Below are 22595 nucleotides of genomic sequence, written 5' to 3' on the forward strand. Positions count from 1 at the left end.
TACAATAAATACTTATGCCCAGATGCCAGGTGGATATCGATTTGAGACTTGGATATGAAATTGACATGAGACATATATTAAGGAGCATATCGTTGACAGCAAAGTTGCATGTTTTTAAAAAACGATCAAGTTGTTTTTGAAGAGTTGAAATGAGTTAATGAGAAAGAACGTATGTTTCTTCTGAATCATTTTCATGATCAACTGTGTGCATCAGAATATTCTTTACTCATTATATTTCCAGGGTGCCTTAATAATACATCCGCCCCATCCATTCCAATTTCCAAATGGGTATAAACACGTAGCAAAACGGCAAAACAACGGAACCATATGTATGTACAAATCCCCCCTCTCAAACTATCAATTTATGATCCAAACTGAGCCTCCAATAAACCCCACCGCCACCAAGATGGTCACAATCGCCGCTCCCGCCTTATCCGCGGTGGTGATATCCGACTCAAACTTGGGCAGCCTATCCGCATCATTCCCGGACCCCAATCCAGGATCTCCTTTACTCGTCCCTCCCGTCGAATGCTTATACGGCGGCGCCACGCGCTGCGCATTCAACACGCTAATAACATTCAACGCCGTCATCTGCGGTCCCACACCACCTATCCCATCAAAGCCTTGATTGTACCACCTCATTCCGCACTGGTGATTCCCACCGTTGTGCTGCGACGGCCCCTCGCACGTTTGCGCGGCGGCGACCGCGGATTTCTGGAGGCGCGGCATGATGGTCGGAGCGAATTCGGGGGCGACTTGGAGGGTGATGCCGAGCCAGCGGGCGAGATAGGCTTTGAAGGATTCCTGGTCCGTATCGCAGACTTGGTTTGCTTCGCAGACTTCGATCATGACGCCGCCTTTGTCCTGCGGGAAGAAGATTTCAGATTTGTTGAGGAATTGGGATAGGGCGGTTTTCCATTTTTCAGCGCCGTTGGTGTAGTTGTACATCTGGGCTGCGGTGTTAGTTTGGCTTTCTTGGGGGGAAGGGGAGAAGGGAGGAACAGAGAACGTACGTATGCGGCGCCGGCTATCATGATGCCATAGTTGTAGGTCCATGGGGTCCGATCCGCTTTGCTGCAGGGAGGATTCGTTTTTATATCTGTGCCATCGTAGACTTGGCCGTCGCCGGGCAGGATCGGGCTGTTTGACATCCAGTCGAAGGATTTTTCCGCCCACACGGCATACGTATCATTGCCTGTGTACATGGCTAGTCGTGCGCCGAGATGGAAAAGACCGCCATTTGTTGCAGTGTTCTTGTACGTCCAACCGTTGAGCCATGGGTAAATCTGCCAGCGCATGCCACCACCGCAAATCCCGTCAGCGACCTCCTTCTGGTAACGACCCACGAACTGGTTGAAGACGGATTGAGTCATGGCGAGCCAGCCAGGCTGGCCGTCTGGGGGGTCCTGGAGCTTATATTCTGCTGCGGCCATCATGGAAAAGGCCCAAAACACTTGATCGTCATTTCCCTCATTCTTGGACTGGTTCGAAGGCATCTAAACATGGTGAGTGAACTATCCCGCTAAAACTCTGTAGATGATGTAATACCAGATCAAGATGCTCTCCAAACTGGTGTATCAAACCTTCACGAATCATTTCATTGTACTGGTCATCCCCAGTGTAGTGCCAGTAGTCTAGCAATGTGCCAAACATGGCGCCTGCCTGCCACCAGTAATATGGTGGGTACAAGATACCTGGGTAGCCTCCAAGCACATGGATGCCTTTGTCGTCAATTGTCGCATATTGAGCGACAAGCTGTTTGGCGATCTTGCTAGAAATATCCTTGATAGAATCTGTAATAACGATATCAACTCATGTAAATGTGTATGGGGTTGAGCGGGCATAGATCCTTACCTGGGGAGTTCGGATCTAGTGTTAGAGCCTGAGTAAGTGGTCGCACGACGTCTGATGATAGCAGAGAGAGCGCTGCTAGCGCTCGAATAGGGCTGAATAATCTCATGACAGCATGGAAGATGCGACTAGAGTAATGCTAACGAGTGGAGTCCTGGGAGGTCAGGTGTAGCCTCGTGGCAAGAATACACTATGTTACTTTGGAAAAGAAACGAGTAAAACAGTAACTGGGGAGCCAACTAGTCGGGTGACACAAGGGCAGAGGAATGAAAGGGAAGAGAAGTGTGTGAATGGGGGATACCAGGAGTGAAGGACAGCGAGGTGACGAAGAAAGAGTGGGTGGGATCGACGAGCAAGCATCTGACAAGGAATACCAACATGACATATGCCCGATGGAGCAGAGCTGGAGCTACTTACGATGGCGGCTTGTGTGCCACAGGGCTGGACACCTAATCCCGTATCTCGAGCGTCAGCAAATCACCTTGCATGCGCCCACTCTTTACGGCCTCCCTTCCCACCTACTACAGGCAAGGCAGGGCCCAAAATGGAATACGCGAACCTAGCCGGGCCGCCACCATTATCAGCAACTCGGCTCCGGAGCCCACATGAGGGGAACCTGGCTAGGACGTCAGGAAGTTCGCTTGCAGAAGTCTATTCGGCTAGGAAGGTTGTTGATTCCGGTATCCGAAAGAGATTTTCATAGTAGTAATCATGCTGGTCCCACGTTAAAGATGGCTTGAAACAAAAGAGGGACCAAAACGTTGGGCGGGGCGGGGCGGTTGGCAGGGAACTGTGGCGCAGGGCCGCCTGTCTGCCTCGGGCTGGCAAAGGATTCATGCCTTGCTTTGTGTATAGTACATGCATTTACCTGTATATTAGTCACGTTGCAAAGGAAGAGTGACGGAAGATACATACAGATGTACAAAATAGAGCGTGTCTTGTGTGGCTACAGAAGATGTCTGGTTTACATCTGCTTCGTCACAGATACAAGCGTTTTCCAAGCATGCTTGCGCCGTCTTGAAAAGGCCTGTCATCAGTCTTGACGAGCGCATGCCAAGCCGCACGGAAGCGGCGGACGTCAGGGTTTTTGTGGGGGGCGGAAATTGTGATCGAATCCGCTACGCAGCGACAGCACCACAGTTTTCGTAACACGACTATGAAAATCACCCAGCAAAGACGCGAAGACAAGATCGAAATGATGACGAAGCAGAGAAAAAACGCGCGTTTTGGAATTTTGCTTTTCTACCAATCTCCCCTTTTCTTTGGGCTACATCCTGAACACGCCCCATGTGCTCTCCTTGTCGACGCGCTGGTTCTGCCCACCACATGCCATTTGCAATCCCATGCCGAGTACCCGCCGGGTGTGCTCCGGTGGTATGATTCCATCGTCCCACAGCCTGGCCGACCCAAACGTTGCTTCACTTTCGTGTTCGATTCGTGCCTTGAGCGCAGGATCCACCTTCTTGCCAACAGCCTCCATGACCGACGAAAGCTGTTCTGCGCCCATGACCGATGTCTTGGCATTCGGCCAGGTAAACATGAGCCGGGGAGAGTATGCTCGACCGCTAGAAGTAGCACGTTAGTAAACAGAAGCCAAAAGTCTAAACCGGGTGACACTTACCACATGCCGTAATTTCCAGCTCCAGCACTAGATCCCACTACTACCGTGAACTTGGGGACGTCAACACAGCTTACAGCTGTCACAAGCTTGGCTCCGTTCTTTGCAATGCCGCCCTTTTCGGCGTCCTGTCCGACCATGAAGCCAGAAATGTTTTGCAGGAAGATGAGTGGAATGTGGCGCTTGCCGCATAGCTGAACAAAATGCGCTCCCTTGAGTGAGCTTTCGCTGAAGAGAATACCGTTGTTGGCAACAATGCCGACTGGGTGTCCGTAGATCTTTGCGAACCCAGTTACCAGCGTTGACCCGTACAGTGGCTTGAACTCGTCAAACGACGATCCATCGACGATGCGTGCAATCACCTCGTGTATGGGTATCTGTCGACGCAGGTTGGTACCTACAATGCCAGACAACTCCTGGGGATCGTACAACGGCTCCTGATAGCTCGGCTGCGCAGTAACCGTCTGGTTGCGGTGCCAGTTAAGGTTACCGATGCTCCTTCGCGCCAGGACGAGCGCGTGCGCGTCGTCAACTGCCAGGTAGTCCGTAACACCAGAGACCTCACTGTGGAGCTTACCTCCGCCGAGATCCTCAGCTGAGACGACTTCGCCCGTGGCTGCCTTGACGAGAGGTGGTCCTGCGAGGAAGATGTGGCCTTGGTTCTCTACGATAATGTTCTCATCACTCATGCTAGGCACATAGGCGCCACCTGCCGTGCATGGCCCCATTACCACACTTATCTGCGGGATGCCCATACTTGACATGCGTGCCTGATTGTAGAAGATGCGGCCGAAGTGGTTCACGTCTGGGAAAACATCGGCTTGGTTGGGAAGATTGGCGCCTCCAGAATCCACCAGGTAGATGCACGGTAAGCGGTTCTCCTGCGCAATTGTCTGCGCTCGCAGGTGCTTCTTCACGGTAATGGGGTAGTATGTGCCTCCTTTGACTGTGGCGTCGTTTGCAACCACCATGCATTGAACGCCGTTGACGCTGCCAATGCCCGTGACAATGCCACCTGCAGGTACGTCATCTTCGCCATACATGTCATAGCCTGCCATTTGGCTCAACTCGAGAAAAGGTGTGCCAGGGTCAATCAGGCCAGAGATTCTGTCCCTAACCAACATCTTGCCTCGTTGTATGTGCTTGTCCCTCGCCTTTTGCGGGCCGCCCTGCGCGATCTTGGTGTGGAGATTGACGAGCTTCTCAGTTGCTTCGTCCATCTGGCGCCTGTTCTCCTTGAAGTCGGCATTGCTTGTGTCGACGTTTGTAGGGATAACTGAGACGGCCTCGGCATGGTGTGAATGTGTAAAGGTAGCGGCGTTGCGCGTCCCTTGATGCAAGTGCCCAGCTCGTGATTGCGATAGTGTTGTAGGGCGAGAAGGGGATGAGAGGAGACAGCGCTGTGCCTGCGATCGGATGGCTGCGGCGGGTCGAATTGTGTTCTTGAGAAGTGCCAAAGCCTCACGAGAAGGTGCTTTGGGGACCATCTTGGGCTATGGAATTCTGTGCTCTGGGATTATGGATGAGTGGGTAATGTTTTGCACCACATGCAGATAAAAGGTGGCACCCCGCACAATGAGACAGAAGAAACAAATACTGGAACTTGGCCCGATTGACGGCCCATCCAAGGCCGCGATGGCTGTTTACCGAACTGTGTCGAAGCTGGGGCTCCGATGACATCTCAAGACCGCTGTTAGCCGTACCGCGGCTCTGCGGGGAAGACACGCTAGTCACAACAAGCAGGTCCTTTGAAATTATTCAAGTGCATCACATTCAAACATTGAAAAGTTATTCTCATTCAAGTCGTCTCGATCAGATAGAAAAATGAACAGACTTGTGTATATAATGACGGCACTTGCTTACAGCTTGCCGCCGTCCACAGGCATCTCAACCACTTGGTCTAAGCCTTCATATTTGGGTATATCAAGATTGTACTTCTCTGCCATCTCTGGGCTCAGGAACCTGCCACCAAGAAAATGACGACCAGAGAAATTCTTAATAAGTGGTTTGGGTGCTGTTAAGCTGATGAGTGCTGGCGGCATGAAGCCCTTGCCTGGTCCCGAGTCTCGAGGGCCCTCTTCAATGTCCCAGGATGAGGGCGCATCAACCGATAGCACAGGAACAGAGGTAGACGCAAGCGCCTCGATGACCTTTGGAAAAGGTTCACGCACTTCCCCAGAAAAGCTGAATCCAAAAATGGCGTCGACAATGTGATCAGTTTGTTTCAGCGCGCCAGCGAAGTCTTCGGTGAATGGCACTTTGAGGTCTTCCAACTGTTTCTTGAGCCGCTGCGACATGTGAGCATATATGAGACAGCATGTCTTTTCGACCATCATCACTCACCTGGTAAAGCTCGTTTTTGCTTTGCTTGGGGTAGTAGATTGTGGGTTGGTAACCGTAGTGAAATAGATGGCGAGCTGCGACAAGGCCATCGCCGCCATTGTTGCCAGGACCACATGCGACCAGGATGCGCTTGCCTTTGCTGAGAGGTTGTAGTTTGAACACTTTTTTGATTAGTCCAATCATGGAAAGGAATATCAGAGTTTAATATACCAGCTTGCGATACCGAAAGTCCGGCAAGCTCCATCAACTGATCGATAGAGAACGCGCCAGTCGACATAAGTTCTTGGTCGAGCGCTGCAGCGCTTTTGGCCGACAGAGTCTATTAGAACGTTAGCCTCTACACAGAGTATCACTGCGTCAAAGACTCACTCTGATTGCCATTTCGGGATTTGTAGAGAAATCTGCGTAAAATGGGATGAGTGTGGTGTTCAGGAGATCAATGAATGCATCGGGTAGGTACGACATGGTGCTTGCAATTACATCACTGGTCTCGACTGCGCATCTGGTCAGAGCAGTCCACCGCACCCTCCTTTTGTGTGTGCAATCCCCGACCCAACGTAGTTATGTGAACTCGTCGCAACATGGCAGAAACCAAAAAAAACACATGAATCTTTCAATTTTTTTCTAATTTATTGAAGAGAAAAACATCTTCCAAACGTTGAGCTCACTTGTTTATACTGCCCAGATACATGATAGGGTAAGAGAAGGGTTCAGGGTACTCTATAAGAATCTAGCGCTCTTACAACATTCAGGTAAAATAGCTCCTGAATGCTTCGGAAATCTTTAGAGATGAGGCCTTTCGTGAGACAGAGTCTCGTCGCATCCTGATACCCCTTGCCCATCCTTGAGGCCAATTTGGGCACTTCACAATCCACAACGTAATCTTGAAATTCCTTGGCAGAATGACCCTTGTATCCAGCGACTTAAGATGCTCTTTGCTATACATTCTTGATACTTTCTCTCAAGCCGAGCTCCAAAAGGAGAATTCCCAAGCTGTATTGACCATGAGTATAATCAAATGATATTTTGCTCGTATTGGAAGTTGATGATGCTTGTGTTGTTGTTGTCTGTACCGCGGCTGGCAAACCTTGCACGTCTGGATGGCGATAAAGATTGTATTCAAAATCATCCGTGACGCCTTCTGTTTAGTGGGGATCAGATGCTTCCCTGCTATATTCGAATCCTACAACAAAAGATTGGTCATAAGAGAAACCACCGTTATTCTCAGCGAAAAAGAGTATGTTGTCGCTCCGGATGCCCTTGTGAAGCCAACCAGCAAGATGTATGTACAACAAAGCTCGGGAAATGTACCCAGAAATGTGATACCAGTCTCCTGCGTCAAGGTCATGTCCGTTTCCTTCGAGGATTTGCGGTAAACATTAATAGTTTGTTCCGAGGATATTGAACACAGGGCCGTGCTCCAACTTCTCATCAACCAGATGCCTTGTAACTACCCCAATACATGGTAGTATACGCAGCTCTGCAGGCTTATACTCGGCCTTGAGAAGTCTCGCCAAGTTCCTGATTCGGTATTGTAGCATCGTTTTATACATCGCTCTCGAGTCATTTGGCAGGCATTTTACAGGATCTACGAGCTTCCATTCTATTAGCACGCCTAGTGTAGTGCCATTCTTGGTAAAGAAGGCGTAGCTCCGACCAGATTTGTCCTCTCTTGCACCAGTCTCTTTCAGAAACCGTTCCTTCTCCTTTACATTCTTACCGCCAAGAACCGTCTTTCGGGCATCCGTTTCTATGATTGCAGACTTGAGGAGGGCCAGCCCCTGCAGTTCCAAGTTCTCATCCGACTGTGAGCTTCAATGCTTGTAGCTTTGCTAGACTCATTGTGGCCAAAAGATTACTCAATGCCAGTTTTGCTGCAGGATGAACTTTCGGGGGCGTGAAAAAGTCGAGCAATTCATCAACCAAGCTCTTCAACTGGTCAAGAGCCTTCAATGGCCCGCTGTCATTAAGCGCCCACTTCATTTTTTCTTTCAGTCCAGCAGCAGTCTGTGCGCTTCTTAGTTTTTCTTCGAGATCTGTTCGCTCTGTCGAGTTTGGATTGGCCATGTTAAGCAGTTTCGTGATGAATGAGGCGGCGAATATGGATGTGTTACCGGCCGAAGAGATTGCCGGGAAATCCTGCCCCAGCTTTCCGAGCTCATGCAGGAAATGATAGATGAAAACGACGTATCTCACCGCAACATCTCCGTGCTCCTGGAAACACCTGTCTTTGAGATGCATGGAATTAGCGCCGCGGTCTAGCCCCCATTCCACGCTCCAAGTCTTCAATTTTGCCGCTTGCATTTCCAGTCTTGCTTGGAATATTTCAGCTTCATCAGCAAGTTCTTCTCCTTTTCTCCATAATTCGAAGCTCCTCACGCAACCCTGGAAGACTTGAACATAAAGGCTTGCTCCACCAACTACACCACTACAATCGAAAATCCAGCAACAAACGTCAGTTTCCATTAACGTGACCATGACATCCTGTCACTACTTTCTATATTCACTCGCTCTCATCGGACATTAACAGTGAGACTTTTGCTCGCCGGAGTCCTCATTCACGACCAGAGTTTCGAAATGCTGCCCCCCATCAGTCAAGGTGCATATTTCGAAGTATACAGTATTCCTTTCCAGTCTTTGACAGGAACATACTTGCCTCTGAGCTCTCCAGAGGTGCCTGGAAAGTTCCTTCCAGAGATCGTCGCTGTCAAATGCCCAAAGATAATGGGCGAGTTGTGCGACAAGCGAAATCAAAAGCTGTGGAGTTGCATGGAGTTGCAGATACTGCGAAACCCACATATCCAAGAATATGAAAACATCGTTTCCGTTCTGGGAGTCTGCTGGCGATCAATAAGACGCCAGACCATGCCGGCTTTTGTTATGGAGCTGGCCCATACAAATCTCGAAGCAATGATGCAGTCCGAAGGCTTCACAATCGATAAGATGAGTACCCGCAAAGCCTTTGGACTTGCCATCGATGTCTGCGCCTGCGTATCCGCACTCCACGAAGTTGGCATCATACAAAGCGACATCAAGCCTGCCAACGTCCTGATATTCAAACATCCAGAACTCAAGTTCGTCGCCAAAATCTCCGATTTTGGCTCATCATTGCTGAAAACAGATATCAAAGAGCTGATTCGTCTTCCATTCAAGAGTGGGATCTGGCAAGCCCTAGAGTGCAAAAAGATTCTTGACGGTGAAAACCTTATCAGCGCAGATACATTTTCTCTTGCACTTCTAGTGTCATATATTCTCAGCAGAGGATACACTATGGCAATTTTTGAGAATCATGGATCTAAAACGCCATCTGAACATCCTGGGCAGTCTAGGCCATACGATTGGTACGAACTGTTTGAGCCATCTGAAGATGACATTCAAGGAATTTATGATAAATCGGCGCAATACACCTATCATACATTGAGCTGGTTTCTAAGGACTGTCATCGAAGCCGAAGAGAATAAGTGCTATGGACTGGCTGCTACACAACAGCCAGATGAAATGACGGATGATCCTGGGGAACACAAAGAAGCTGAGGATGCTACTGATGAAACTTCACATTTCAAGCCCATTGCCCAGATTGCGCATACAGTAGGGGAGACTGTCACGTCTCATCTTTTTTTCAACCTTCACTTAGACCAAGAAGTAATATTCTACACCAGAATCTACGAATATGCCTTAGCTGGATTTTCAGTAGAGATATTCTAAACCCCTTGAACCATTGTGACCGTGCAACAATGAGGCGTTTCATTCAAACGACAGACCTAAACCCGCAGAAACACGAGATATTGAATAACCCAGGTAAGAGAAATTTTATAGGCATTGACGCGACTTGCTCATTCGTAAATCAAACGATCGAAAGCCCGACAGAAGATGATAAGGCGCGCGCCTGGAGTTTCGCACGAACGACCGAGTATATCGACAGAAGGTCTTACAGCATATCCCACAAACAAAACCTCCCACAGCTCGATGAAATAACCCAATCCGAGTCTACTCATAGAATCCCTGAGATAATAAAAGCCTGGTGAGAGTCAAAGCCTATCAGCGGTCTCAAAAGCTAAAAGTAACAGGAAAAGACATGAGCTTCCAAAACCAAAAGAGATGTACTCAATACATGATGCTGGTGCGGTTTTCGAGGTATGAGATGAATGAAAGATTTAATGCCCTCAATATAACGTTGGAGCAGGCAGATATGTCGCCTGGCACTCTGAAAATCTTTCCAACTCTAGTCGTGAACTAAATTGTTGTTAAAATGACAGCCGTCGCGCACGATGAGCGAGAAGACAAGCTATGTCGAGCAAAAGCTGCATGGCAGTGCTCTATTCTTCAGTTAAGAATGAGAAAGATAGAGAAAAGCAAACACGATGAACTCAACTCAATACTTCAATTAATGCTTCTTGCCGCTCGATTAGGACATACTGTAGCTGGCGGGATGGTTGGGTGGCTTTGTGCTGTATTCGAGCTGGAGCTGTCGGTTTCCCTAGAAGAAGAGAAGCAATGGCTTTATGCAGAAATCTGTATAGGCAACTCTACAGCACGAAGGCGATTGTCATCCCTCGATATGGAAGAATGCCAGCGGGCAGTCTCACATCTTCGTTCTCAATACGCTGGGATTGGACTTGCAGCGCCCCGCAACTACTATTACTCAGACTGAGTAAACAATGATTCTTTATTCAGGGTCACTGAAGATTCACCTAGCAGTCTTGGATCCATTTTCCAACTTGCCGCAACTGGGGGCCGCTACGAACTTGTCCATCGTATTATCATTTCGAAAGTTCAACATATGAACATAAACGAACTATTTGAGGGAAATGAAAGTGTTTTGTTAAAGGCATGTCGATCCGGATTTGCTGAGGTCACTCTTCTTCTGCTTGAAAAAGGTGGTGATCCCACTTTGGCAAACTACGAGGGAGTTACCCCGTTACACTTCCCGAGCTCCTTTGATGAAGAATATATCCCAAAAATCACAGATGCACTGACAAAGGCAGGGGCAGACCGAGAAGCTCGTTCGCACCAAAGGTGGCAATACAAGCGGTGCATTGACTCAACATATGGGACCATTGAAGGTACTCTATTAACTTGGGCTATCACCGCAGGTAATGAAACAGCCACTCAAGCACTCATGGACATCGGGGCAGACCCTTTTGATTTGAAGGGAAGAGAGATAGAGTATGATGACGCTTGGGCCAACAACATCCATGTTTTTCCCGTATGGTAGGCTTGCATCAACTGTCAATACCGACTCCTCGAAATCTTACTTGAGGCTCCAAAAGACTACTCTGAAGATCTAAATGCAGTCTACCGCAAGTTTGGGAGTCAAGGCATGAAGGAGCCGTTCGCAATTCTGGGCTGACTTGTCACTGATGAGAATTCCAGCACTTTCAATCAGGCTCTTATCCATGGAAGTGATTACGAGCAAGCTCTCCAAAGAACCTTCGAAATTCTTATCCGCCATGGAGCAAACCCGCTAGATATCAATGGCAAGGGACAATCCGTCGTTGTATCTGCTCTGGGACGAAGTCAACCGTACATATTGGACTATTTGATAACTTGGCAAGACGGGAAATTACAGCCAAGTAGCTCGCAATGGATACGCTGTCTTTGGATTGCCTGCTCTCCTCAAGACAAAGCGGCATTTCAGTCGCTTGTTTCCCATTCGCAAGCAGATAAGATCTCTTCGCAGTAGTGGGATGAATTCTTTGTCGCGCTGCACACCCTGCCCGACGACACTGAATATCTCAACCACCTTGACCATTACTGCAGGTCAGAAGCCAACTTCCACAATACATTTCAAGAATGCGCTTGTTAAGGGAAAGTATGTTATAGCTCGTTGGATCTATGAAACGCGAAAATGCGACTTGACCAGAATGACCGATGGGACGACGATTCTAGGCAGATTTATTGTGTCATCCAATTCATATAGCAATTCTTCCCGCCATATTGATGTTTTCCTAGACATGGTTGATACAGATGCTGTGTACTACGATGTATTTGAACTTGATGGGCCGAAAATGTCTGCAGTACATGAAGCTGTTTTTATGTTGGAATACCGACCCGGCTCGTCTCACTCTACTTCGACGCTCCAAAGTATTTTCAGACGCAAGTATGAGCCAGAATACTTGAATTTGACTATTTCCGAAGGCGGATACAAGAGAAGCACGGCATTACGTCTTGCCGTAGAAACGTGCAATGAGGTAGCTGTACGTTATCTCCTTGACGAGGAGGGAGAAAGCTTGGACTTTTCACTGTTAGACCACAGGGGCAACAGTCTCATAGATCTTGCAAGCTTCCTCTGGAAGAACCAGGCCTCACAAATGGAAGCCTAGGAGACGCCCGAGGAGAAACGTGAGGAGGCTAACCAACGTCACTTTGAAAGCCCGATGTTGATATTACATATGCTCTACTCCACAAAACGTGCACGGTCTAGGAGAATTCTAGCATCTGTCACTAAAATCGAAGTCGATGAGCTTATGGTCATTTTGTATGATCCAGAAGAGTTCAAGATGATAAAGGTTCAATGCCCAGGTACAGTCAATCCCTAATTGAAGCTTACCACGGAAACCCGCTTACACATGTCCAGTATTCAATGGCTTGTCGCCCACGCAAATCATGCGTCTTGGTGCAATGTACCCAATTCAAGCGCGCTGGGACCTCACTCTAATATGGCCTCAGATGGTTGAGCGTGGTCCCCGGCTCCTAATCAACAGCTCTTTCTTCCTTTTCAATACCACGGAAATGTCTGAAGAGTAGTTGGACAGTCTTTCATCTACTGAGAATATCATCCGTCGAGAGCAATACTGGAGTAATCCAAGTGGTGATCACTCGGACATGGTTCTCACCATGCAGAATCTCATGGTAGACATGAGGGATCAATCTAGTTGATCAAGCTGAGGGCTCAGATGGATTTGGTTGATCTCTATTTTTGGTGATATTTTAGCAATATTTCAATTGAGGCTTGGCCAACATTACCAAGGATTGGCAATTAGGAGATTTTTAATGAATATGCAACAAATTGCGCTAATAGACAACCTACTTCCCTGGCACGAATATCAACACATTTAATTGCCGCAAAACACACTCCACCAAAATCCCAAGGATATCTCCACAAACCTACACAAGTCGATATGAATAACGCTAAGCCCAAATAGTCACAAACAAGTGGGGTTATGCATCACCGGCAGATCTTCGGGCTCCGCCCCAAAAAGATCCCCAAACCACCACCATTACATCCATCCTGCCAAACACCCGTCCGGTCGCAACAGCGTCCTCACATACACACGCCGCTAAAACAATGGTATTAAGAATACGCCTCGCGCGCTTCGGCAAGAAGCACGCACCCTTCTACAACATCGTAGTCGCACACGCCCGGTACGCCCATTTCGCAATTGCACTCGTCAACCTCACAGTCCAATTGCCTCTCTCTCCCACACTTACACAGCCCCTCCCTTCACTCTCCCCAAAAAGCGCCAACAAAGAAGAAAGAATAAATATCCATACAAAATACTAACACCCAACCCCAGCACAGCACGCAACTCGCGCCCCCTCGAAGTCCTCGGGACCTACGACCCGAAACCCCAACCGCCCCGCCCCGGCGACACGCACGGCCGGCCCTGGAAAGACATCAAGCTGGATATAGCGCGGGCGCGGTACTGGGTCGGTGTGGGCGCGCAGCCAAGCGATACGGCGTGGAGGATACTGAGCATGGTGGGGATTCTGGAGCCGCAGTACCGGGTGGGACAGGTGCAGGGACAGGTGATTAAGGCGGATTCGGCGTTTAAGAGTTTGGTGCCTGAGAAGAAGGCGGAGGCGTAGAGGGCAGAGGGGGGGGGGAGGGTGGTGGAAGGGGGAATTGTGTGGGTGTGGGTACGATATTCTATGTACGTGGGAGGGCATCACGAACGGCGTTATTCGAGGAAATTTTCGATACTAAGAATGGAGGAGAGAGAGAGAGAGAGAGAGAGAGAGAGAGAGAAAGAGAGCCATATTGTTCTATTGCGAGAAGAGCAAATAGAGTGTACATTTGTAAGAATACAGCAAAACATGATCACCAACATAGATCCGCACGCGCGGCCTAACCGCTCACAAAAACCAAACACAATCTACTTTGCTCGCAGACCAACTCCACCCCCCTCCCAAAAAAAAAGAAAAAAACTCCCGCTAAATGCAAAACAATGCCTAGCAACATCCCCACGGTGGCTCTCAATGCGCAGCCGCGACTAAAAAGGTATTCGTAATCAAACAAGTCACCATAACAATGACACCGTAAATGCTCAGTGCAAGCGCCATCTTCCTCAAAAGTCCCCTTCTAAGATCGCGATTCATATGCCCCTCTCGCGTGACATAGCCCTCGACCTCACCACTCTGAAACTCGTCTTCGTCATCCTCGTCTTTGATGAGGCGCTGGTGGTGAGTAGACTCTGGATCAGAAATCTTGTAGTAAAACAGGCCTGGAAGAATAAAGGAAATGGTAGTTGAACCCGTGGACCCGACATACGCCAGTACCTTTTCCAGGCTGGTAACGGTCATGGCGGTAATGAAAGACAGGACGATGAGAACGGTAGAGATGATTGCGAATCGGAGATCGCTCATTTCGGCGCTCTTGGGGGCGCCGGGCTTGGGCGCGTTGTTCATTAGGCTGGCACGTGACGGACTGCCTTCGACCTGTTTGCGCGTACCGCTGGGACGCCACTTGAGACAGGCGTCGATGCTAGCGCGGCAAGGGTGGATTTGTAAGGGGTATGAGAACATGACTAAAATGACAATGGCAAGTCGACCGATGGTGCTAGCGGCTGCGGTAGGGTACATGGATACGATGTTGCCGTGGATATTGTCGCCATAGGAAAGGTAGCCGGTGATGCCAGTCAAGATGTATAAACTGCATGCGCCGCCAATAGCAGCGAAGATGACGGTTGTTGTTCGAAAGTGAGAGTTGTCGGCAATCTCGTTGAGAATCGAAAACATGTTCTGGTGGCATGTGTATGCAAAGACGATGACGGGGAACGCAGCGAGGGCAGGCACAGTACCGGCCCATTGAAACACGCGGACTTCTCCTCGGTCTGCAATGGTGTCGCCTTTAATGTAGTGCGCTACAACCAGAATGACGAGGTATGCGATGGAGAAAAGGGCAATTATGCTCGTGTACTTGAGCGAATCCAAACGGCGAAGGAAGGACAAGGGAATGACGACAAGCCTAGATATGTTAGCTCACGGATCTGTGGTACGTTTGTATGGTGCTTACATGAACGCAGTGATCCAAAACTGTCTATCGAACAAGAACACCATGTGTGCAGCGCCTGGCGCGAAGCCTCTGACCACTCCCGGCATCAAATCTCCAATGATGATCAGGTAACTGACTGCCACACCGAAGCACTTGATCGCGATCGCGGCATCGAACAGGATAGAGAGGTTCGGGTAGGTCATCTGAGACAGCGTCGCGAATGATACATGGCCGCGATCGATATACCGCGCGCATCGAGTCTGGAGGTATAAACCAAAACCCGCGGTTGTGCCAGCCCACGCGATCACGAATATACCGAGGAAGATGCCCATTTTCGAGAGGGCCGATGGCATGGCGAGAAGACCAGCGCCAAGGACTATGATTTTTAGTACTTATGGCAGCGAGTATCCACGGACAAGAACATACTGGTGTTGGCCAGGTTGATGACACTCGAGATCCACGTCGCCTCTCCCTTGAATCCAGCATCATGCTTGCCTCTACCTCGCCTGCTACTGTCAGCTTGTGTCGGACAGGCTCTAAAGATGCGCCTCTGACCTTCTTCCTCTTAGCGATCCGATACTTGAAGACATGGGGTCTTCGTCTGCTGGCTCGGGGCTGATCGCGGAGTAGGTAGCCATGCTCTCTTGGAGGGTGTAGAGTGTACGGTAGTTGTTATTGCAAGCGCATACGGTTGATGCCAAAAAGCAATACGGTTGACGTGTGAAGAAACGGTCGCCAAAGTGTTGCGATAAGATAAGGGAGGCTGTGCCTGGGGATGACAAGTGAGGTTGGAAGGGCTCTGCTGACGTTTAACGTTAGACACAAGGCAAACGCGTTCGGGGAGGTCTCGGAGGCAGATAAGCAGATAGTAGCCGCCCGCTAAAACCCAGGCTCCGATCCGCTTGCGTTCACTAGCTGGGCAGGAACGCGATCTGCGTCGGCAGACAAGACATATCCAGCAATTCACCACGGCCATGGACGAATACGAGGAGGCAGTTCTTTTCACGTTTTCGCTACTAGAATCACGGCTGGATCGCCTGGAATATGTTCTTGGAGGCCCACAGGAAGTGGCCAAGGACAAGCCGAGGACAATATCGGATAGGATACACAAGATTGAGCAGTCATTGCAGCAGCTAGCGGGCAAGACTGCACTGCTGGACGAAGCCAATAGTCTACGTATGTAAAGTTAATAGGTGAGCCGCTTCTTAGAGCTGACGAGACAAGTAAGCAAACACAAAGACGTGCTCAAGCCTCAGGTCGACCACGAGGACGACGACTACGAGGACGAGGACAACGCTCCCCTTGACACTGCATATAAGACGGCACTGGTCGTAGAACGCGCGACTAGCTTTGCGACGACTGCGTCACAGCTCAAGGCACTCGAAGATCAGCACATACCCACGACGGATGGTTTCACCAAGCTTGCAGCGCTGCGACCGCGGATTGCCGAGGCAGAGGAGCGTCAACTTCAACAAGCACTCAAGATGTCAGAGTTGAGGCGGAGGAACGGGCTCATTAACCAGAGGTACAGGCAGGTCATGGTGCTGGGAGCAGGCAGGTGCTGGGTGGACTACAACGAGAGGCTCACGCAGGCACTGCGAGCATTAGTCAGGGAGGAATACAGACGGCGGCCCGAGGACGAAAAGGATAATGGTGATGAGGGGGCGCATGAGGAAGAAGGACCAGAAGAAGAAGATGCCGAGGACGACGAGTTGTGAGAACTGTCAGCACTGTCGCAAGATTACGTTGGGCGACATGGAGCAGTGGGAAAAAAGAAATTACCGGCGCGGGTAAGTCGAGAGCCACGATGGGCCCCTTGAACGGACGAAGAGGTGGATATTGGTTGTAAATGTGTATGTAGATGCATGTTAGGTTGACGTGGCGCAGTCCTTGGGGATAGGGTAATGTGCATGCATGCAGGAGTTTTCTTCTTCTACACCCTGTGGCAGATGGGGGTAATTAGGAATGAGAAAAAGGCATTAGGTGGCTACTGTCGGGGCGAGTTGTCGTCATGACAGAGGGGCATTGTTGAGGAAGCAGGCACATGGACATGCAACAGGGCGGATGGTGCCGGGACCGGATGTCAGGTACGCAGATTTGAGTTTGGTCGACGAAATAGGACGGGAGTTGTGAGGCGTTGGCATGCAGGGGTAACGGTGCTGTCGGGTGATTGGATGGTGGGGGTAGCGAAGAAACATTGTGCCATGTCATCGAGGCAGATGGTCAAACATGACGATGCTTGATAAGCGCCTGGTAGGCGGCCATGATGTCGAGGTGATGTTGTGTAGGGCTGCGGAGAGAAGTTTGCCGTAAGAAGGCGTTTCAGCGGCGTCTCGAATCATCTGGCGAGGCCCAAAGCGTCGTGGCGGCGTGGTGAGGGCTTGGCTAGAAGCTGCACGCACCAGGAACAAGACGTATGTCTGTGCAGTGTGGCTTGTACCTGACGAGATTGATACTTGATTAAGACGAAGACGATGACGAGGGCGCTGCTGACATGGCCATATTGGCTTCACAGGGGACATGGTGCCGACGACGATTCTTTGCGTCGAGGGCGGGCCAGTCGCGGCAGACGGGCCCCGATTGATGGGGATAATCAAAGAGGCAGCCGCTATGCCTAGGCGGGAGTGGCTGTTCTCTGCCCTGAAAGGCGTGGTTCGCGATGAGTTCGGAGGGATACTGCAGGGCACTCGACGGTGCGCTCAGGAACCCCCCCTGGCATGCTGGCGGTAATGGCCTTTGTGCCAGTCGGTTTCGCCCAGCCAGCAGAAGCAAAAACCAGGCAACGAGCGTCACAGCGGGGGCGGGCGCGAGGAGGAGAGAGAGTGGACTGCAGCATCTGCTGTGTGCTCTGCTGTCGCCGTGGTTGTGGTTTGATTGTGCTCGTTGTCGGCAGCTCTCCGGGGTGGAGGGCAGGGCTAATGCAGTCGACGCGCGTGTTCAGTCGAGTGTGTCCAGGCCCTCTGGCTGAGCTGGAGCGGTACCATTTTAATCCATTTTAATCTGCATACGAGTGGGACCCGCCGCAATCCCCGACCGACCCTGGGCGACCTGGCCGGCCAATGGCGCGCCCCAGCCTGCCCGACTTGAAACCGTCGCATCTCTGCCCTAAGCACCCGTTGCCAAAAGCCCTCGACACCCTCTCCATTGACCTGTTTGCTTGCCTGTTAGCTGTGCTGCGCTGTACCCTCCCCTCTTTTTGCAGCCGCCGCCCTATCGCTGCTCGACACCACACACACTCCCACACACACGCATCATTGTATCCGTCCATCCATCGGTACATCCATACTACATACATACCCCCTCGCTGCGCCTCGCTGTCGTCGCTGGACCAGACCCTGACACCGCGCGCCCACACCCTCATTCACTCGCCCCCATCCATCGCAACCACCGCCAACAGTATATGCCCTCGTCCCACGCAGCCACATCCACCTCGTTCGCAAAAATGGAAAACGGAGGCTACGGCCAGAGGTCGTCGGGCTTCAGTTTCGGCCGCATTGTTGGCGACCCTTTCGCCCTCGCCACAATCTCCATTGGCATCGTGAGTCGCTCCTGCCCATCCGCCCTCGCGCCTTCCCTCGCTAACCTCTGCCACAGCTTGCCTGGATCATCTCCTTTGTCAGCTCCATAATATCCGCCATTCATGGCGGCTTCCCAAACTTCGCATGGTGGACTCTTGTCTTCATGTTCTTCTGCATTGTCGGCGTCACCGTCACAGTCGCTTCAGATGCTGAGCGGACTTACCATGTTGCCGTACGTTCTCCTCGCGCTCAATATTCCCAGGGCCGCCCGTGCTAATTCGCTCAGATTGTTGGTTTCCTTGCTGCTGGCCTCGTCTTCACTACCTCGTCTGTCAACTCGCTCGTTTACTCACCTGTCACCCCCTTCGAGGCTGCTGCCGCCGGCTATATTCTGCTCTCCATGATCGCGGTAAGGCATACACACCCTACCAATTACTGACCACCACTGACATTGTCCAGATTGTCTGGATCTTCTACTACGGATCGCAACCACAAGCCAGCCACCGCACTTTTGTCGATTCGTATGCCCTTAACAAGGAGCACCCAGGCTCTCGCTCGTCCCGACCAATTTCCAACGGCTACACGAACCGTCCTGAAACCCAGAGCGCCGCCCCCCAAATGTACACATCCGCCCAACTCAACGGCTTCGAGACCTCCTCTCCCGTGTCCGGTTACCCCGGGGGCCCCACTGGCGCAAACGCCCGCAACTCGTCCGCCCCACCCTTCGGCGGTATCCCCTCCCAAGTACAAAACGACGAGGCTCAGCAAGAAGCCACCATCGAGTATCCCTACCGCGCGAAGGCCATCTACAGCTACGAGGCCAATCCAGATGACGCCAACGAGATCAGCTTCCAGAAGCACGACATTCTCGAAGTATCCGACGTCAGCGGACGGTGGTGGCAGGCTAAGAAGCCAAATGGTGAGACTGGTATTGCGCCCAGCAACTACCTCATCTTGTTATAAAAGACTGGCTCTTTTGGCTTATGCCATTACGACCCGCCATGACCTTTTCCTTGCACTCATTACCTTTCATGTGCGCACTCTGTCTCACACTTCTGGATACCTTTCGCCGGCCGTTTGACTGCCTCGACCAGGCTCTTAATCGACGATCCGTATTGATTTCACGTGCTGAGCTTGCTTGTTAGCTGAGCAAGAGGAGGGCACCCTAGCAACCAGGCGTTTGTGGACTGGCCACCGCTACCCTTGTGCGTTTGGCGGCCACTCTTCTGCACGATACCCCAGTTTCCTTGTCAGAATAATTTCAAATCTGTGTCCCCTTTCCCATTGCATACGCCTACTGTGTGCGCCTTTCCCTTCTTTACTCTATTCCGTCTTGTTTTTTTTTTCCTACACATTCCATTCCCCCTTGTTATACTATCTAGGTTCGTTTTGCTGGGGCTTTTGAAAACGCATAGAGCAGCTGTGATTACCCAATAGCTGTTAGTCTGCCTGTTTTCTATTGGCGCATTAGGTATCTTATCTACCGACCTTGTATCTTATATTCTGCTGATTTTCATTGCGTGAGAAGAGAAGAGAGCTGGTGAATGCACTCCACAAAATGAGTTGGAGACAGAAGTCGCACATCAAGTCATGTTGGGTCATTTTGTTTTGTACGTATCCCATGCCCGGATGTTCTGACGGCCAGAGAAGGTGAAGAATCGGTGGCCGCTTTCAGTGTCACGCATGACAGTGTCACGCATGAGGATGTTTTCTTTTGAGTCAAAATCAGATTGGTGTAACAATGAAGCAATCAAGGGCTTTTTATTTTCTACCGAGTGCTTTTCATCTTTTAGTGGCTGCTTGTCCGTGTTCGTCATGCCTTTGTCGAGATGCAAGGAACTTGAGGAGGGCTTGTAATGGATTAATTGTTCAGCATAAGTCCAAGCGTGAACGACAACTTCGCAGACGGGTAATATCTGTAGCAGTTGTAATATTTGTCCAAGTCTTTTAGTTGCGTACCCCACAACCGAGTGGAGATGACATGAAATAATCAAGTCGTCATCCAGGTTCTATCGTTCCCGCATCCTTATCTTATCGTCAACTCTTATCATCTCGATTGCGATACATTAAGCGTGCTATGGTTCTATAATATCGCTGCGTCATAATACCTAGAACTCAATTAATATAGTTCTTCTTTGTGCTGGAATTATTTCACAGACGAAGAAGATGCCACAACCCACCTTCCCATTTCATCACCCGCTCAACTGTCAAAGCGGGGCTGCGGAACCATGGCCTGCCCTCTGCGGGGCAAGCTCCGTCCACTATCTAGTGGCTCAAGTACACACCTGGTCATCATAAACCCAATTTATTAATCATTCCAAGAATAACTTTTGCACATCAAACCCCGCAGCTCTCACCACATACTGAACACGTCCTGTCATCACTGTCACCACAACCATGTCCGCCGCCCAAGCCCTCCGCGAAAAGCAAGCCCCCATCAAAGAAGGCTACCGCAACGACCCTTCATCCGCAGTCGTAACCCTAAAATCCACAGGCTCCCTAGACAGCCACTCAATTACATGCAAACTCTCTGACAGCCCCGCCATCAAAGAAGCCCACCGCGTCGCCGGCCTGCACCAAAAAGCCGGCGGCGACGACCCTGCCATCTCAGGCGAACTCTGCTCGGGCGACATGCTCCTCGACGCCCTCGTCGCCTGCTCTGGTGTAACCCTCAAAGCCGTTGCCACGGCCCTCGGCATCCCCATCGTCTCTGGCACCGTGACTGCGGAGGGCGACTTGGATTTCAGAGGTACCCTGGGCGTGGATAAGACGGCGCCTGTGGGTCTTACGGGGATTCGACTGGATTTTGCGGTGGAGTTTGGGAAGAGGGAGGATGGGAGGGTGATTAGTGAGGAGGAGGTTGAGAGGTTGGGGAAGTTGACGGAGAGGTATTGTGTTGTGTTGCAGACGCTGGTGCATAAGCAGAGTATTGGGGTTAGGCTGGTGGGGAAGGGGGGTGGGAAGGAGGAGGAGGGGGTGAGGAGGGAGGTTTCGCATCAGAGTACGTTGTAGGTAGATGGTTAGTTGCGAGTTTTTGGATTGCTCAGTTGATTGTGGTTTCGTTGGCACTTGATTAGGAAAAAAAGGGGGGGTCATGTGAGGGTTGTGCTAAGTTCCAAAACATGAAAAGAAAAAGGGCCACAAATTCAACGATTATGTAGACGCGAATTTCTAAAATCTCATCTTTAATTTTAAAATTATATATCTAGAAACAATAGCAACCAAGTCTCAGAAGCATATATGTATGACGTTCCTCAGCACATTTCTCCACTTAATCACTAGGAAAGAATTCAAAAGAAAAATAAAAGCTCATACATCTATATGTATCTAACCCTATCCGTACCACACCTACGCCTTTCTCTAGCCTCTCTTAACCTACATCTGAAACGCCTTCTGCAAGATTCCTCTTAGCAGTACCAAGTACATATGTGCAAATCAGTATCTTATCCTTTCCTTGCCATTTCCCCTATAGAGAAATATGTCAAGTACCACCACTGTATGTTTCCAAAGTACTTTCCACACCAACCTTTACCTTTCCAAGACTAAAATAAGATAAAGTAGGATACATTATGTAATTCATTACTACGACACTCAAGAGCGCTACACCTCTTACTCTACCTTGAACCCTCTTCTACAAATCTACAATGTAACTAGCACCGTGCACTTTGACATCTCAGCCCCAGCCACCTCTCGCAACCTACTCTCTTTCCTAAATCTATTAGAGAAGAACACTTCAAGCAGCACATGAGGACTGGGTACTTGAGCATCTTTTTCTTCTCACCGGTATATTTTCCTCTCTCTCTCTCTCTCTCTCTCTCTACTGGTTTATATCCTTCTTTCCCATTATCTCTACACTACACTACGTTTCAGTACCGAACCCACGTGCACCCTTTTAACATTGCTGAACCTTTTGACAAAAACCTTTTTAGTAACTTCTCTTTAGGTTTTCTGTCTACGATGTTTCTTTTTTTTTGATAGCTTACACTAGGGAAAAAATAAGCTAATACAGAGGGAGTAAGAAAACGAGTTTTTTTATTGTTTAGATTTTTGG

General features: G+C 50.0%; 10 protein-coding genes across 10 annotated transcripts; 5 read left to right on the plus strand and 5 right to left on the minus strand.

Annotated features, from left to right (window-relative positions):
• Nucleotides 1-357: 357 nt before the first annotated feature.
• Nucleotides 358-4956, minus strand: COCSADRAFT_99201 (glycoside hydrolase family 76 protein; the record flags this gene model as incomplete). Its single annotated transcript, XM_007705536.1, has 5 exons — nt 358-948; nt 1014-1496; nt 1549-1782; nt 3134-3416; nt 3473-4956. 5 exons carry the CDS (start codon nt 4954-4956, stop codon nt 358-360), a joined length of 3075 nt encoding a protein of 1024 aa, XP_007703726.1.
• A 303-nt stretch (nt 4957-5259) lies between these two features.
• Nucleotides 5260-6245, minus strand: COCSADRAFT_202631 (uncharacterized protein). The gene is made up of 4 exons (XM_007705537.1): nt 6182-6245; nt 6023-6131; nt 5813-5973; nt 5260-5757 (listed from the first exon to the last, which is right to left on the minus strand). The coding sequence occupies exons 1-4, from the start codon at nt 6191-6193 to the stop codon at nt 5329-5331; spliced, it is 711 nt and encodes a 236-aa protein (XP_007703727.1). The 5' UTR covers nt 6194-6245; the 3' UTR covers nt 5260-5328.
• Nucleotides 6246-6957: 712 nt separating this feature from the next.
• Nucleotides 6958-7107, minus strand: COCSADRAFT_98758 (uncharacterized protein; the record flags this gene model as incomplete). Its single annotated transcript, XM_007705538.1, has 1 exon — nt 6958-7107. A coding segment is annotated over one exon (150 nt), but the record flags the coding sequence as incomplete, so codon positions are not given.
• Nucleotides 7108-7609: 502 nt separating this feature from the next.
• On the minus strand, nt 7610-8278 carry COCSADRAFT_29592 (uncharacterized protein; the record flags this gene model as incomplete). Its single annotated transcript, XM_007705368.1, has 1 exon — nt 7610-8278. The coding sequence occupies one exon, from the start codon at nt 8276-8278 to the stop codon at nt 7610-7612; it is 669 nt and encodes a 222-aa protein (XP_007703558.1).
• Nucleotides 8279-8389: 111 nt separating this feature from the next.
• COCSADRAFT_174644 (uncharacterized protein) lies at nt 8390-12351 on the plus strand (the record flags this gene model as incomplete). The annotated part of the gene is made up of 9 exons (XM_007705539.1): nt 8390-9417; nt 9447-9610; nt 9680-9833; nt 9880-9932; nt 10069-10404; nt 10498-11023; nt 11186-11456; nt 11605-12009; nt 12136-12351. The coding sequence occupies 9 exons, from the start codon at nt 8390-8392 to the stop codon at nt 12349-12351; spliced, it is 3153 nt and encodes a 1050-aa protein (XP_007703729.1).
• Nucleotides 12352-12981: 630 nt separating this feature from the next.
• Nucleotides 12982-13621, plus strand: COCSADRAFT_150134 (uncharacterized protein; the record flags this gene model as incomplete). Its single annotated transcript, XM_007705540.1, has 2 exons — nt 12982-13177; nt 13330-13621. The coding sequence occupies exons 1-2, from the start codon at nt 13101-13103 to the stop codon at nt 13619-13621; spliced, it is 369 nt and encodes a 122-aa protein (XP_007703730.1). The 5' UTR covers nt 12982-13100.
• On the minus strand, nt 13620-15845 carry COCSADRAFT_125063 (uncharacterized protein). The gene is made up of 4 exons (XM_007705541.1): nt 15582-15845; nt 15453-15532; nt 15048-15402; nt 13620-14999 (listed from the first exon to the last, which is right to left on the minus strand). The coding sequence occupies exons 1-4, from the start codon at nt 15662-15664 to the stop codon at nt 14009-14011; spliced, it is 1509 nt and encodes a 502-aa protein (XP_007703731.1). The 5' UTR covers nt 15665-15845; the 3' UTR covers nt 13620-14008.
• Nucleotides 15846-16000: 155 nt separating this feature from the next.
• Nucleotides 16001-16744, plus strand: COCSADRAFT_98747 (uncharacterized protein; the record flags this gene model as incomplete). Its single annotated transcript, XM_007705542.1, has 2 exons — nt 16001-16202; nt 16251-16744. 2 exons carry the CDS (start codon nt 16001-16003, stop codon nt 16742-16744), a joined length of 696 nt encoding a protein of 231 aa, XP_007703732.1.
• A 1482-nt stretch (nt 16745-18226) lies between these two features.
• On the plus strand, nt 18227-19825 carry COCSADRAFT_241901 (uncharacterized protein). Its single transcript, XM_007705543.1, has 4 exons — nt 18227-18564; nt 18621-18776; nt 18831-18953; nt 19004-19825. The coding sequence occupies exons 1-4, from the start codon at nt 18427-18429 to the stop codon at nt 19505-19507; spliced, it is 921 nt and encodes a 306-aa protein (XP_007703733.1). The 5' UTR covers nt 18227-18426; the 3' UTR covers nt 19508-19825.
• Nucleotides 19826-20606: 781 nt separating this feature from the next.
• Nucleotides 20607-21781, plus strand: COCSADRAFT_39999 (uncharacterized protein). The gene has a single exon (XM_007705395.1). The coding sequence runs from the start codon at nt 20942-20944 to the stop codon at nt 21554-21556; it is 615 nt and encodes a 204-aa protein (XP_007703585.1). The 5' UTR covers nt 20607-20941; the 3' UTR covers nt 21557-21781.
• The last annotated feature ends 814 nt before the right edge of the window (nt 21782-22595 follow it).

This window comes from Bipolaris sorokiniana (assembly GCF_000338995.1).
Source record: "Bipolaris sorokiniana ND90Pr unplaced genomic scaffold COCSAscaffold_14, whole genome shotgun sequence".
Taxonomy (NCBI): Eukaryota; Fungi; Ascomycota; class Dothideomycetes; order Pleosporales; family Pleosporaceae; genus Bipolaris; species Bipolaris sorokiniana.